The 14,201-nt window shown below is 27.9% G+C and overlaps 2 protein-coding genes across 2 annotated transcripts in view; both read left to right on the top strand.

Annotated features, from left to right (window-relative positions):
- The window catches only part of LOC117171374 (DNA replication licensing factor MCM4), a 25,072-nt gene extending 16,389 nt beyond the window's left edge, over positions 1 to 8,683 (top strand). The window contains exons 6-8 of the mRNA XM_033358623.1: positions 2,289 to 2,689; positions 8,236 to 8,443; positions 8,532 to 8,683. Coding sequence (XP_033214514.1) covers positions 2,289 to 2,689; positions 8,236 to 8,443; positions 8,532 to 8,639 — 717 coding nt within the window. The 3' untranslated portion in view covers positions 8,640 to 8,683. The remainder of the gene's footprint in view (positions 1 to 2,288; positions 2,690 to 8,235; positions 8,444 to 8,531) is intronic.
- A 3,944-nt stretch (positions 8,684 to 12,627) lies between these two features.
- The window catches only part of LOC117171659, a 10,496-nt gene continuing 8,922 nt past the window's right edge, over positions 12,628 to 14,201 (top strand). Inside the window, exon 1 of the mRNA XM_033359167.1 lies at positions 12,628 to 13,088. Coding sequence (XP_033215058.1) covers positions 12,729 to 13,088 — 360 coding nt within the window. The 5' untranslated portion in view covers positions 12,628 to 12,728. The remainder of the gene's footprint in view (positions 13,089 to 14,201) is intronic.

Genomic DNA, 14,201 nt, shown 5'->3' with positions numbered 1-14,201 from the left:
CGCCAATTAGCACAAATGGTAAGTTCCGACAGTGCCTACAAGTGTGCCTACTGGCCGCTAGATGGCAATACCGGTTTCATATGTATACACCTGGTATATGATTTAAGAACGTTGTGTATGATTTCTAAGAACAGGATGCACAGTTTTTCCCTCTTTTTTTTTCTTAGTTTCGGCTTTTTTCTTGAAACCCCTTTTTTTTCTTTAAATAGACAATATTTGAACATACGGTATTTGAATTTCACGGCAAATACTCTCAAATTACTAAGTGTGCCCACTATTTAATAAAAATTAAAGCAAGTATAGAACTTAAATAAGTTATTTATGAATAAATAAGGTACATGTTTCAAGTGCCAAATCATTAAAAATAAGTACGCAAAAAAACAGAAGTTTTTGTCCAATATAAAATGGGAACAGTTATTACAAAAATATAGTAATTTTTAAGTAAGTATTAGTGAACAATTTTTTGTTAAAATGTACAGAGTTAAATACTTAATAAAAAAATGGAATATTTGAAATTCATCAACTGCAATGTTAAATGTTTTAACTAGAGCAATTTTTTAATTTCAATTTACGAGCACTGAAGATGAAAGCTGAGTGAAAATTCTATAATAAATCAAATTGTTTGATCTGCAGGAAAAAAACGTGTGGGTTGGCATTCGCCAAAAGTGAAAAAAATTTTAATCAGTAAACACCTATTATTCTAGACCAAAAATATTTAGAAGTTTTGAAAAAATTTCAAAAATCTAAAACCTGTGAGTTTTTCAAGATTATGAAATACAATTTTGAAGTTTTTGTAAATGATTTTTTAACTGTTTGAAATAAAAATAATTTAAGTTTTAATTTGAGAAGTTTTCATTTTAGAAAAAAATGGCATCGCTCAATTTTTAATGTTTACAGCTTAAAATTGCTTAAAATTATTTACAGCTCAGTTTTTATTACTTCAAATGGAAAATTTTGTATCTTTCGAATTTTTTATTTTCATTGCCAATGAAAAATGTCTGCGAACCGGGAATTTTTTTCTTTGATTAAAACAGCCACTGAGTTGGTCTTATTTCGAATACTTTAAATTTCTACAATATAAAAAGTTTGAGTTTGAAATTGTTGCATTGTGAATATTTAATTTTAAATGCTTTAAAATAAAGATTGTTTCTCATTAGATTAATTACTTTTAAGTTTTTTTTTCTTAAAACATCAAATTAAAAATTGGTTAGTTTTTAAAACTTGAATTACAAAATTAAATGGTCGGGAAGGTTTTTCTTAGTTTTGAGTAGATCTAGAGCACGGGTCTCCAAAGGTAGATCCTGTATCTACTAGCGATCCCAGGCCAATAGGTCGGATCTACTAAATTTTTAGTGTTTTTACCCAGAACTGTCAAAACCCTTTACCTTATTTTTTGCCGCAGGGAACCCATAAACTCGAAACCCTTATTTCTATTTCAAACTTCACGCTAAAATTGAGAATTTTGAAATAAAATAATGAATGTTTAGTTTTCGTTACTTTAATATTGTTAAATAAAATATTTAATGCAAGTATAATTTTTGATACTAACAATTTAAATTCCCTAAAAAATTGTTGTTTATAAATAATTCTAAATTTAATTTTTAAATTAAATTAAAAAGTAGCAAGGAATGAATTTTAAAATCCATAAATACAAATTTTTCAATATTAAAAGTTAAAAAAATTGTTAAATTGACTTAAATAATTGATTATATTGTTATATCTAATAGATACAAAAAATAAATAACTTACCATTTTTACGATCTATTAATACCAAGGAATAGATTTTTTACCCTTCAGTTGCGATAGCGTTTTTCAAAACTTTTATATTACAAATTAAAAATTAAATATTACTTTTTGTTTAAATTTTTTTTTTCGATTAATTCATTTTTATGGGGTTTATAATTTAACCAATTTTCTTTTCGAGAGTTAACAATGATGAAAAACTTAATTTAAACAAAAATTTTTTTAATGTAATAAAAATGTCAAATTGTAAAAAGTAAGCAGTTTTGACTTTGAAATTTAAAGTAGTTAAATCAAATTAACAATTATTTTTCTTTAAAAGCGCTAATAAAATTTCAATTCCTTTTAATTCTCCGAGCCTTTCCAACTGGGATTTTTTTAAAGGAGTCATAAATTTACTCCCAGTTTTTCGTCGAAAAAAAAATTGGTAGATCTTGAAAAAGGCCGAGCGATCCTGGATCACGCTGCACCTGTGGGATTATGGAGACCCCTGATCTAGACCCTCTAAACAGTATTTAAAGAATAACAATTTTCTACCTTAAATTTAGGTCGTCGAAAACGTGATGCTGCCCCATACTTTGCTCTCTCGATTCGATTTGATCTTCTTAATGCTGGATCCACAAAATGATTTGTTCGATCGAAGACTTGGTAAACACATGGTGTCACTGTATTTCAAAGCTGAGCCCGAACAAGAGGATGAGATGATTGATATGAGTGTTTTGCGAGACTACATCGCTTATGCTAAGGAGCACATTCGCCCGACTCTTGGCGAGGAAGCCCAGCAGAGATTAGTTCAGGCATATGTCGATATGCGAAGAGTTGGAAGTGGCAAAGGACAAATCACAGCCTATCCACGTCAACTTGAGTCGTTGATTCGAATCGCTGAAGCTCATGCGAAAATTCGTTTTAGCGAAACGGTGGATATTGCGGATGTTGAGGAAGCCTGGAGGTAAATTTCAATTATTGAATTGATGCATCGTCCACTGCGAGGATTTGATGAAGTCTGAAGTAAAATTATCGAAATATTTTTGAAATCTTTCTGAAATTTTTGTAATTTCGGTGAAATCTTTTTAAATCGTTGTGGAATCTAGTAGTGGAAGCTTCTAATGTGTCCCCTAAGGGTTTACATTTTTCTTACACCTTCTCTATATTCCTTTACACACCCTCCACACACTTACTTGGTGGTGGAAGGGGGACCACCTACAGTTTAAGGTGGGTTCCGAACCACCAAGAGCAACAAGCCTTAAGTACTTAGAGAAAACCTTTTTCTCTAGAGGTACCGGTCCCACGACTCTCCGGCGATGAACAACTCCCTTGCTAGGCTAGTGTTCACCGCATGGGCCACCGAGACTCTTCCAGAGTGCGAGGCGGGAATCGAACCTGCAAGCCGAAGGAGTGGGTCCAAAGCCTACGCTTTAGCCCCCACGACCATCGTCCCACTTCGTTCTGGAATCTTTAAAATTCTTTTCTTGATTCATTGAAATTTTTGAAATATTGGTAAAATCTTTAGAATTTTTGTGAAATCATCTAAATAAAAAGTGAACTCTTTGATATTTCAATAATTTAAGGTTTCAATGACTTCAGGAGATTTCAAGTGATTTGAGGAGAATTCTAGTGACTTCCAATGATTTCAGGAGATTTCAAATGACCTTAGGAGATTGCAAATGACTTTAGGAGAGAAATTTTGGAACGACTAGTCCTTCCCTTTTTTCAACTCTCCCAATTTTTCTGGACGACTAGACTCAACCTATCTTTTAAATCTTCTTAAATCTTAAAAATATTTGTAATATTGCTGAAATCTTTATAAAATCTTCTAAATCCTTGTTTAATCTTTTAAATTTTTACGAAACATTTGAAATCTTAAAAATATTTCAGGGTATCCAGCGACCTTGAAAACTTTGAAAACCTCTCCTTGGCCTTTTGTTTGAACCTAGAAAATCTGGAAATCTCCTTGAATTTTTCCCGAGAACCTTAATTTATTTTTTTTTCTTTCAAAACTATTATTTTATTGAAATGCGAAAAGCAATTTAAAGTTTTTGACCTATTATTAAAGAAACGTCTCGTTTAGAAGAAATGTTGCTACTGAAAAGTTTTTTATTTATCAAGATATAATTGATATTTACTCATTGCAGAATAAGCAAAGATGGATTACTTGATAGATTGCAACGAACAGACTTAAACATTGTGAATAATTCTATAAGTTTTTTATTTTGTCTCCGGCAATATAGAATATTAAATTATACAGTTTTTTGCGATATTAAACTTACCACTCGGTTTCTTTTCACTAATCGATTTTTGAGTGTACACCAGATTACAAAACATTCCTAAAGACATGAAAAAGTTGCAAAATCTTTCAAAACTTACAAAAGATTTAAAAGGATTTTAACCGTTATACAAAGAATACCAAGATTTCAAAAAGGCATGAAAGTTGTGATTTCAAATTAACACAAACGATTTAAAAAAATTTCACAAATATTTCAAAGATTTCGTAAAAATTTTAAGAATTCCAGAGATTTTAAAAAGGGTACATAACACCAGATTTCAAATTTTTCAAAATATTTGATACTGGATTACAGTACACCACATTTCAAAGATTCAAGAACATTTAGAAGATTTTAAACAATTTCAAACGGTTTTAAAACATTTGAGAAGATTTGAACAGATTTCAATAAGATTTCAAAAACTAAGGTTTAAGAAAAATGTCACAAATATTTCAAAAGATTTGACATACTTTTCCCAAAGGTTTCGATGTCAAAGATTTGAAAAAGGCATCTACACCACATTTCAAAGTTTCACAAAGATTTCGAACATTTCCAAACATTATAAAGATTTTAAAAAAGATATACCAAATTTTTAAGATTTAAAAATATTTTACAATGATTAAACAAATTTTAATAACTTCAAATGAATACAAAAGATTTCAAAAGGATTTCACAAAGATTTCATATAAATTTCAAAAGGTTAAAGACAAATTTACAAAGATTTGAGAGATTTCAAATATTTCAAATACTTTATGAAGGTTTAAAAAGTTCCAAAATATTTAACAGAAATTCCAAGATTTCACAAAGACTTTAAGTATTTTAAGAGATTTCAAGTAATTCACAAAGATTTGAAGGATTTTAAAGATGACTTATGTCCGCAAAATATTAAGAATTCGTTTATTTATGGCTTTATTTATAAGTTATTGGTCAATAAAAAATGAAATGGCTCATTTTTTACATCTAGAACAAACGGTTATTTCCTTATTTGATTTAAAAAAATAAGATTTGGATAAACTTGACTTCTTGACCTAGAAAACCTGAAAAGACCATGAATTTTGTTTCAAAGAATCGCTGGACACTCTGTATTTTTATTTTTTCTGAAATCCTGATGAAATATTTGTAAAATCTTTCGACCTCCTTGTTCAATCTTTTTAAATCCTTGAAATCTTTAAAATATTTGTAATTTTTCTGAACTCTGTGTGAAATCTTTGTAAAATCTCTCAAATATTGACGAATTAATTTTAATCTTTCTGCAATCTGTAAAGTATTTGTAATTCTTCTGAAATCTCCGTAATCTTTAAACAAAATTTGAAGTCATAAAAATATTTCAGGGTGTTCAGCGACCCTGGAAACCATGAAAACCTGAAATTCTCCTTGAAATTTTCACGAGAAAGTTGAATTATAATTTTTATCTTTTAAAACGGTTATTTTATTCAAATGCGAAAAGAAATTAAAAATCTTTGAGGTCTATTATTAAAGAATCGTCTCGTTTAGAAGAAATGTTGCTACTGAAAAGTTTTTTTATTCGTCAAGATATAATTTATCTTTTATTTATTACAGAATAAACTACGCGATTTCTGCCTATTTTTTGTAGACTTTACCAATTATTTTATGGATTACAACGAACAGGCTTGTACATTGCGAATAATTCTTTAAGTTTTTAATTTTGTATCCGCTTTTATAGAATGTTAAAGTATACATTTTTCAAAATTTTTTAAATATATAAAAGGATTTTTAACATTATACAAAGATTTCACGGATTTCCAAAAATTAAAAAAAGGCTTGCGCATCAGATTTAAAAGATTTCGAACGATTTCAAAATATTTTAAAGATTTTTAAACACAGATTACAAATATTGTTATGATTTTAAATGAATACACAATATTTCAAACGGATTTCACAAATGTTTCAAAGATTTCATAAGAATACAAGATTCATAATATTTAAAAAGATTTGAAGGATTTAAAAAAATGTCCAAGATTTTAAACAATTTCAAAAGGTTTTGAAACACGTGAGAAGATTTGAACAGATTTCAATAAGATTTCAAATAATACAATGATTTCAACGAATTAAAAAGATTTCAAAAATAAAGAGCAAGGAAAAGTTTCACAAACATTTCAAACGATTTCTAAGACTTCAAAAGATTTTACACAGATTAAAAGATTTTAATAATTTAAAGTGAATACAAAAGAGTTCAGAAATATTTCACAAAGATTGCATAATAATTTCAAAAGGTTAAAAAAAATAATACCAAGATTTTAGGAGATTTCAAGGATTTTAAATATTTTACGAAAATTTAAAAAGTTCCAAAAGAGTTCACAGAAATGCCAAGATTTCACAAAAACTTTTAAGTATTTTAAGAGATTTCAAGAAATTCACAAATTATTTAAAAGTTTTAAAAGAATTTAAGGATTTCAAAGATGATTTATGTCCGCAAAACATTACGAATTTGTTTATTTATGGCTTTCTTTAAAAATTATTGGCCAATAAAAAATGAAATTGCTAATTTTTTATGTATATAACAAGCGGTTATTTCATTATTTGATAAAAAAAAAAGGAGACCTGGAAAAACATGACTTCTTGACCTAGAAAACCTTGAAAAGATCTTGAATTTTGTTTCCAAGAATCGCTAAATTATTTTTTATTTTTCAGAACTCCTTGTGAAATATCTGAAATATTTTTTATCTTTCTGAAATCTTTTAAATATTTGTCATTTTTCTGAAATCTTTACGAAATATTTGGAACCTTTTGAAATCCTTGAAATCTTTGACGTCTTTGAGAAATCTGTCATCAGTATTTAACATGTATATTTAATATTATTAGCAATCCTTGCTAAATTAAAAAAAAAAAACTTGAAATCTGGTGTACACTCAAAATTCAAGTAGCCAACCCCTCGAACAACTGTCTTTATGTGAATATCTACTATCGGTGAGAAAACTATAGGCATCTGACTTTGAAGCTTAACAACTCAGTCAAAAAAAATGCTAGCGCAACAAAAAAACAGTCACTTAAAAGCTGTAAGTGTTCTACCTTAATGAGCTTGAAGGCGTTTAAGTAAAAAAAATTGTGCTTAGCAGACTGAAAAATGTAAAAAAAGTAAGGATTTTTGGGTACATTTAAGGGCATGTGACACAGCTAAATACCTATATTACCGACCACAGTTTTTCAGTTTACTGAATGTTTTTTTGAACCTAAGAACTTTTTTTGTAAATGAAATATCGAGCTGAAACTTTAGGAAATGTATTAAAGTACAATAAAGTACGTTTAGGTACTGAATTTTGGTAGGAACTTCACTGAAAATTATTTCATCTTTTTTCTGAACCTCAACATTTTTTCAACGTTCGAACTTTTTTTATACATAAAATATCGGTCTCAAACTTTTAAAAATACAAGAGCCGAAAGAAAACTACGTTAAAGTACAAGCTTAATAATAAAATATGTAAAAAAAAATTCAACAATCAATTCCAACGGTATCAGCCGGTAACGTTGTACACGAAAATACGAACCCTCTAGAGCCTCGTCTACTGGCCACCAGGTTTCGTATTTTCGTGTACAACGTTACCGGCTGATGCCGTTGGAATTGATTGTTAAAATATATTTTTTTACATTTTTTATTATTAAGCTTTGTACTTAAACGTAGTTTTCTTCCGGCTCTTGCATTTCTCAAAGTTTGAGACTGATATTTTATGTATCAAAAAAGTTCGAACGTTCAAAAAATGTTGAGGTTCAGAAAAAAGATGAAATCATTTTCAGTGAAGTTTCTACCAAAATGCAGTACCTAAACGTACTTTCTTGTACTCTAAAACATTTCCCAAAGTTTCAGCTCGATATTTTATTTAAAAAAAAGGTTCTTAGGTTCAAAAAACCATTCAGTGAACCGAAAAACTGTGATCGGTAATATAGGTATTTAGCTGTGTCACATGCCCTTAAGAACAGTCAAGTTTAGAGCATTATTTCATATACAAGGGGCGATGGAAAAAATTTGAAAAAATTCAGGAGTATGAGGAAAACTGTTGTGAACCAGTTGCAGTTGAGAAATTTAAAAAATAATAAAAATTGTTGCTCAAAAGTACAAAAATGTGCAACTATATTATCTTCAGTTCTAATGCAGATATTAAAGCGATTCAAACTGCAAACTGCAATGCTTCAAAGGCAGATGCCTATAGTTTTCTCGCCGATAGTAAGTGAAATTCCACTGGTTTCCAATAAATGTTTTCCAATTCGTTTTTTAAAGGCTACATCGTGAAGCCCTGAAGCAATCGGCCATCGATCCAGCCACTGGAAAGATCGATGTGGGTATTTTGACGACAGGAATTTCAGAAGGTGCAAGAAGACGCCAGGTTGCATTAACGGAGGCTTTGAAGAAAAGGATTAAGGAGAAGAAGGTTGCAACCATGAACTATCAGAAACTATTGACTGAAATTAAGGAATCTTCGGACACTGTAAGTATCATTTCAATTTATTATAAGTGCTAAAATTTTTGCGATAGGAAATGAAAATATTCTTGAAATCCTATATTTTCTCTTGCAGCTCGTAACTCGAGACATGTTTGAAGATTCGCTCAGAAATTTGCAGGAAGAGGGACTGATACATGTTGTTGGTAAGAACACTATCAGTATTTTGAGACACACCGACTAAACACGTAAAATCTTCTTGCGTGAGCAATTTGTTTTACTATTTACTCTCGCCGTTAAATATTGTAAAAAAAACCTGGTATGAAATTCTTCACGCTCTGTTTTTTTTTAAATATTACCTGAAATTCTATTCGATATGAACCAATGCCTCGAATGCCTTTTATAATTAAGAGAATATTGCTTAATGGGACTTGTATAAGTTAGGAACGTGTTAATTTTTTTATTGTATAACCTCAACTTCTTTTCAGAGTTGACTGAAGGTGTTGAAATCTTTTTTTTTATCAGTTTCGAGTAATTTTAATTTGTAGTTATGTAAAAGAATTTTTGATATTTTATAATAAAAACAGCACGTTTTGATGAACTCTGATTTTTATTTATAATATTTGGAGTACCTATGTAATTTTTATGTTTGTATTTGAGAAAATTAACAAGGTCTAGGTTTTTTTATGAATATATATAATAGTTTAATAAATAGCGTGCACTGTTTTTCAAAAACATTGGTGAGAAATTTTAATTTATTTTTAAGATTTTCTTGTACAAAGAAAACAGCAAGAAATAATGAAATATAAAAAGGGTTTCTTTCGAACAGTCTTCTTCGATTTTCATAACTTTAAATTGTTTACATCTTGATTCCACAGATTTAAGGTTTTCAAATAATCTGTGACTCAAAAATGGTTATGTATTTTTCGATTTTTTTTCAACGACTATTCTTATTTGATAGTTTACAGGGTGGCCGCTGGACCGGGAAACCGGGAAATGACCGGGGATTTTATGAGACCGGGGAAAACCGGGAAATGACAGTGAATCTATTTTTTGACCGGGAATTTTACAAAAATTTAAGAATAAAAATGTTGTCCAACTTTGATTTCAACTGTTTTTTTAAATCATTTTTCAAATTGTGATTTTTATAAATGATTATATCATTCAGTTTAGAATGCTTAATTCGAAAATCTTACACTTTAGAAATTTTCCACTTTAGGTTTTTAATTTTTAAAAGCATATATTTTAATTTAAGGAATTTAAAAATAAATTCTAAGTTTTTAAAATCGAAGATTTTTTGATAAAAAGCCTGGTGGCCGCCGGACCGGGAAACTGGAATTTTTATGAATTATCAGAAGAAAAGTCTGATCAAGTTCGATTTTAACAATTTTTTAAATAATTAAAATGCAGTTTTGAAGATTTAAACAATTAAAAATTAAAAGTATTTGAAGTTTTAATTTTTCGATAAAAACAGTTTTATTTTCTCAACTTTATAAATATAAATAAATACATTATTTTTAAAATGGGTCTGTACTCTAAGTATGGAAATCTAAATAATAATTAATTTGACCAAACAATTCTAGATCCGTTTTATTTAGTTCTATTTTTTAATACAAATTTTCATGATTTGTCAATAATATATTTTTAATCCAGAGTTTCAGGTCTTCCTTTATATTAATTTTCATATTAAATTTAATATATAAATTTATTAATATATTATTTCTGTTATTTTTTTCAACATTGAAAAGTGTAAACGTGCGTTTTACTATTTTCAATTTAAAAATAAATCCATAATAATATAGTCGCAATTAAAGGTTTTTATTAAATTTAAAATAGTGTGAGTCTAAATTATTTAATTTTTATCCCATTTAATTTGAAATTTCTTAATTCAACTATTTGGTTGAAAATTCTTATACTTTCTTTAAAATTCATACCTTGTGGTAAAATATTAACCTTCCTGGGGTCTAATTCCTTTTTTTTGTTAGAAAATTAGTTTTTTTTATTGAACATTTTTTTCGCTAAAAATTTAATTTCAATTTCTTGTCGAAAATCAACCTTTTTTTCATAGAAATGTAATCATGGGTTAAAATTCATTTGTTTTGGTGGAAAGTTAAACTATTTCGTTGAAAATTTACTTTTTACTTATATTATAACTTATCCATTCTATTTTGGGGTGAAAATTTATCTCTTTTGTTGTTAATTAATCACATAATTGGTTGAAAACTTATATGTTGTGGCAGAAACTTAATCTTTTGGGTTGAAAATTATACAATGGTTAAAAATGCATTTTTCCTTTAAGATTCATCACTTTAACTGAAAATTAATTGCTTGAACTGAAAATTTAATTTCCATTTATTGAGGAAAATTTAATCTTCTTTGGTGAAAATCGATCCGTTTGGTTGAAAATTTATTTTATTTAGTTTAATTTTTTCACTGAACATTTATCGATGCAATTGTTGGTTAATACTTTATTCATTTCGTTCAAAATTGAACTAATCTGTTAAAAATGCGTCTTTTTTTGTTATATATTAAAATTCAAGTCTCTAATATATTAAATATTCTATTTTCGGATGAAAATCTATATTTTCTAGTTTAACATTCATGTACTTTTTTGAAAATTGGTGTTTTTTGGTAGAAGATTCATTTTTCGGGGTGAAAATTTAACTATTTGGTTAATAATGAAGTTTTTTGTATGAGAATGAATAATAAACAGGTTACTTTTCCATTTTATACTAAAAATGTATCTTTTTTAGTTAAAATTCATTATTATGTTCATAAATCGTCTTTTTGACTTAAAAATTCAACAATTTGGATGAGATTTTTTTTTCTTTTTTGACTGAAAAATTTAATTGTTTTGTTGCAACTTTCTTTTTTTTTAATAAATTCGTTTCATTGGGAATTTACAAACTTATGTATGACTGTTGTCGCTAGAATCGTTCAAAATAAATTTAGAAACGAATTTTGATTTTTTAGGCATAAGGTTGCTTTGATACATAAAAAACAAATTTAGCACGGTTTAACTAGAACGAATTTTGTAACGTCACTGAATTTTTATATTTTCATGTTCAATATTTAGAATTACTTTTCTATGAATACCAGAAAATTTAAAATCACATCATATATGGTCAATTGAAAAATACATCAATAAAAAATTTTTTCAATATTAAGTACTTAAAAAGTGTTTAAAATATTAATAAATAATTCAGTATTTCGAATCGAAAGCGTTTGTAACAAAACAAAAATAGATTGAATGATTTTGAACAGAAAAGGTTCCAAATCGAACAAAATTGGGTAAAATCGAAAGAAGGCAATATTTTTATATTTTAAATTGAAAATGGAGAGTATTTCAAGCTGAAATATGTTAAATAAAAATGTCTGAAAATTTAACAAATTCAGAGTAAAATGTTTAAAATTTAAGAAATACATTTGAAAGAGGTTGCAATGTTGATATTTCTAACTTAAAGCGTTACAAACGAAACAGTTTAATTTTGAATTCAAGAATCTGAAAATTGAATAATCTCAGATTAAAAAGGTGAAAATTCGATCATTGAAAATTCTAGGGAATTGAAATTCTGCTCTTTCTAATTAAAAGTCTTCGAATTCGAATAATTAAACATTTCAATTATGTTCTATTCATAGCGATTAAAATTTAACCATTTGAAAACTAATTTGAATGTTTTGAAGTCATAAGGCTTCTTAAATCTACAATTAAAAATTATTATTACAGAAAAAATTATAACTTAGCGTTGAAATTAATTAGGCAAATTCTTCTTAGAATATAAATAAATTCACCGTCCTTTTTTGCAATTCAAAGCGGGAAAAAAAATTACAAGCCTTTCAAATATTCTAAAAAAGATGTTTAAAATAAAGTAATTTTAAATGGGCACAATATTAAGAATTAAAATTTTCCACTAGGGAACGTTGAAAATTGAACTAACATGAACTTCATTTAAAAGTGAAAAAATGATGATTACCAAGAATTGTAATGTTAAAACTATTTTATGCTCAAACGATTTCAAATTATTTGACGCAAATTTAAATCGTTTAAAAATGAGAAAATTTCAATGAGTAGATTATGCTATTCTTTAATTTTTAACTATACTTTTTTGTGTCAAATTTTCGATGCCTAAGATTGTATGGTACTCAGGTAGTTTGGCTGCAATAATGATATCAGTTGTGCCAATCTTCATTCGGAAGTTCTGAACACTTCCCTTTCCCTCTTTCACGTTGTTTACATTTGGCTTGATCATTCGTTTGTTTACGGATTTATATATTTTAAGTTGATTGGCTTCGAAATTTTTGTGTTGATTATTATTAAAAGTATTTATGAAAGATGAGCAAAAAGGGTGACAACGAAAATTGGTTGTTTTTATCGAATGAAAAAAAAGAATGGAACGATCAAGTTTTGGAGGAAATTGCTATTAGCAAAAAGTTTCCCAAGGAAGTTTTCGTCAGAGAAAACTTCAAGTCCATTATTTCCCGATTTTTTTACTTTTATTTTACGGGAGAAGTCACTGAAGGATGTTCAGTAGCCTGCGCAGTTTATTCCTCAATTTCTCTGTTGAATGTCGTGGATAAAAAAATGTGTAAAAGAGTCTTCGAAGCAAGAGACTACATGCACATTGGTGAGGCAACACCATTTTATAAAGGTTCACACGATCACCAAAAATGCTCTTACTTCGATAACTACGAGGTATGTGTGAGACAAATTATTAATAATAATAATAATAGAAAAGTGTTTTGTTTTTTATTTCTGTTTTTAAGTTGGTTTGTTTGGTTAATTAAAGTTAAGAAACGAATAAGTAAAAAATAAGGTTTATTCAATTATATTTATATATAAAATTCTTTGGGATTTTTAATATAAAAAGATGGATCTTAAAATAATAATAATTTTTACCACACAGTTGCATTAACAACAAAAGAAATGAATTTCGCAGTATAAGAGCTCTGTTCTCCCAAAAGTAGTTACAGATTTAACTAAATAGTAAAATTTTCAAAACAAAAAAGACGAATTTTCTCGAAGGCAGTTGGATTTTTAACAAAAATTTTCAAACAAGAAAGATAAATTTTCTACCAAAAAGATCACTTTTCTACCATCAAAGAAGTTTTTTGAATATTAAAGGATGAATTTTTAACCACACGCATAGTTGAATGTTCCAACAAAAATGATGGCTTTAACAAAATATTAAAATTTTCCCAAAATAATTAGATTTTGAACAGAATAGTTCAATTTGTAAACCAAATAGTTGAATTTTCATCATGAAAAGATGCATTTTCAATCAAATGGTCCAATTTTCAAACAAAAAAAGAATTAAATTCAATCAGATATTTGAATTTAAGACAAACTTTTTAGACGATAGTTGAATTTTCTTCACAAAAGTTTTTATTCAACCAAGAAAGATGACTTCTACGAGGGTAGTTCAATAAGTCCTTAGAATGAAGTATAAAAACAATTTTTTTTGGTTAAATTTTTTTTTTATTTTTCAACATAATCTCCTTGGAGCTATATACACTTGGTCAATCGCTTTTCAAGTTTTTTTAATCCTTCAGAAAAGTGCGTTTTCGGAAGTTCCTCAAAATAAGCACTTACAGAGGCAATGACGTCTTCGTTGTCTGGAAATCTCTGTCCACCGAGCCATTTTTTCAAGTTTGAAAATAAGAAAAATTCACTGGGGGCTAAAACTGGTGAATACGGTGGGTGTTTGACCAATTCGAATTTTAGTTCTTCAATTTTAGTCATTGAAACGAAGCATGTGTGAACTCGGGCGTTGTCGTGATGAAAGAGAATTTTTTTTCTCGCCAAATG

Source organism: Belonocnema kinseyi, chromosome 4, assembly GCF_010883055.1.
Source record: "Belonocnema kinseyi isolate 2016_QV_RU_SX_M_011 chromosome 4, B_treatae_v1, whole genome shotgun sequence".
NCBI lineage: Eukaryota > Metazoa > Arthropoda > Insecta > Hymenoptera > Cynipidae > Belonocnema > Belonocnema kinseyi.
The sequence above is the reverse complement of the archived record's forward strand: the minus strand, read 5'-3'. Positions and strand labels throughout refer to the sequence as shown.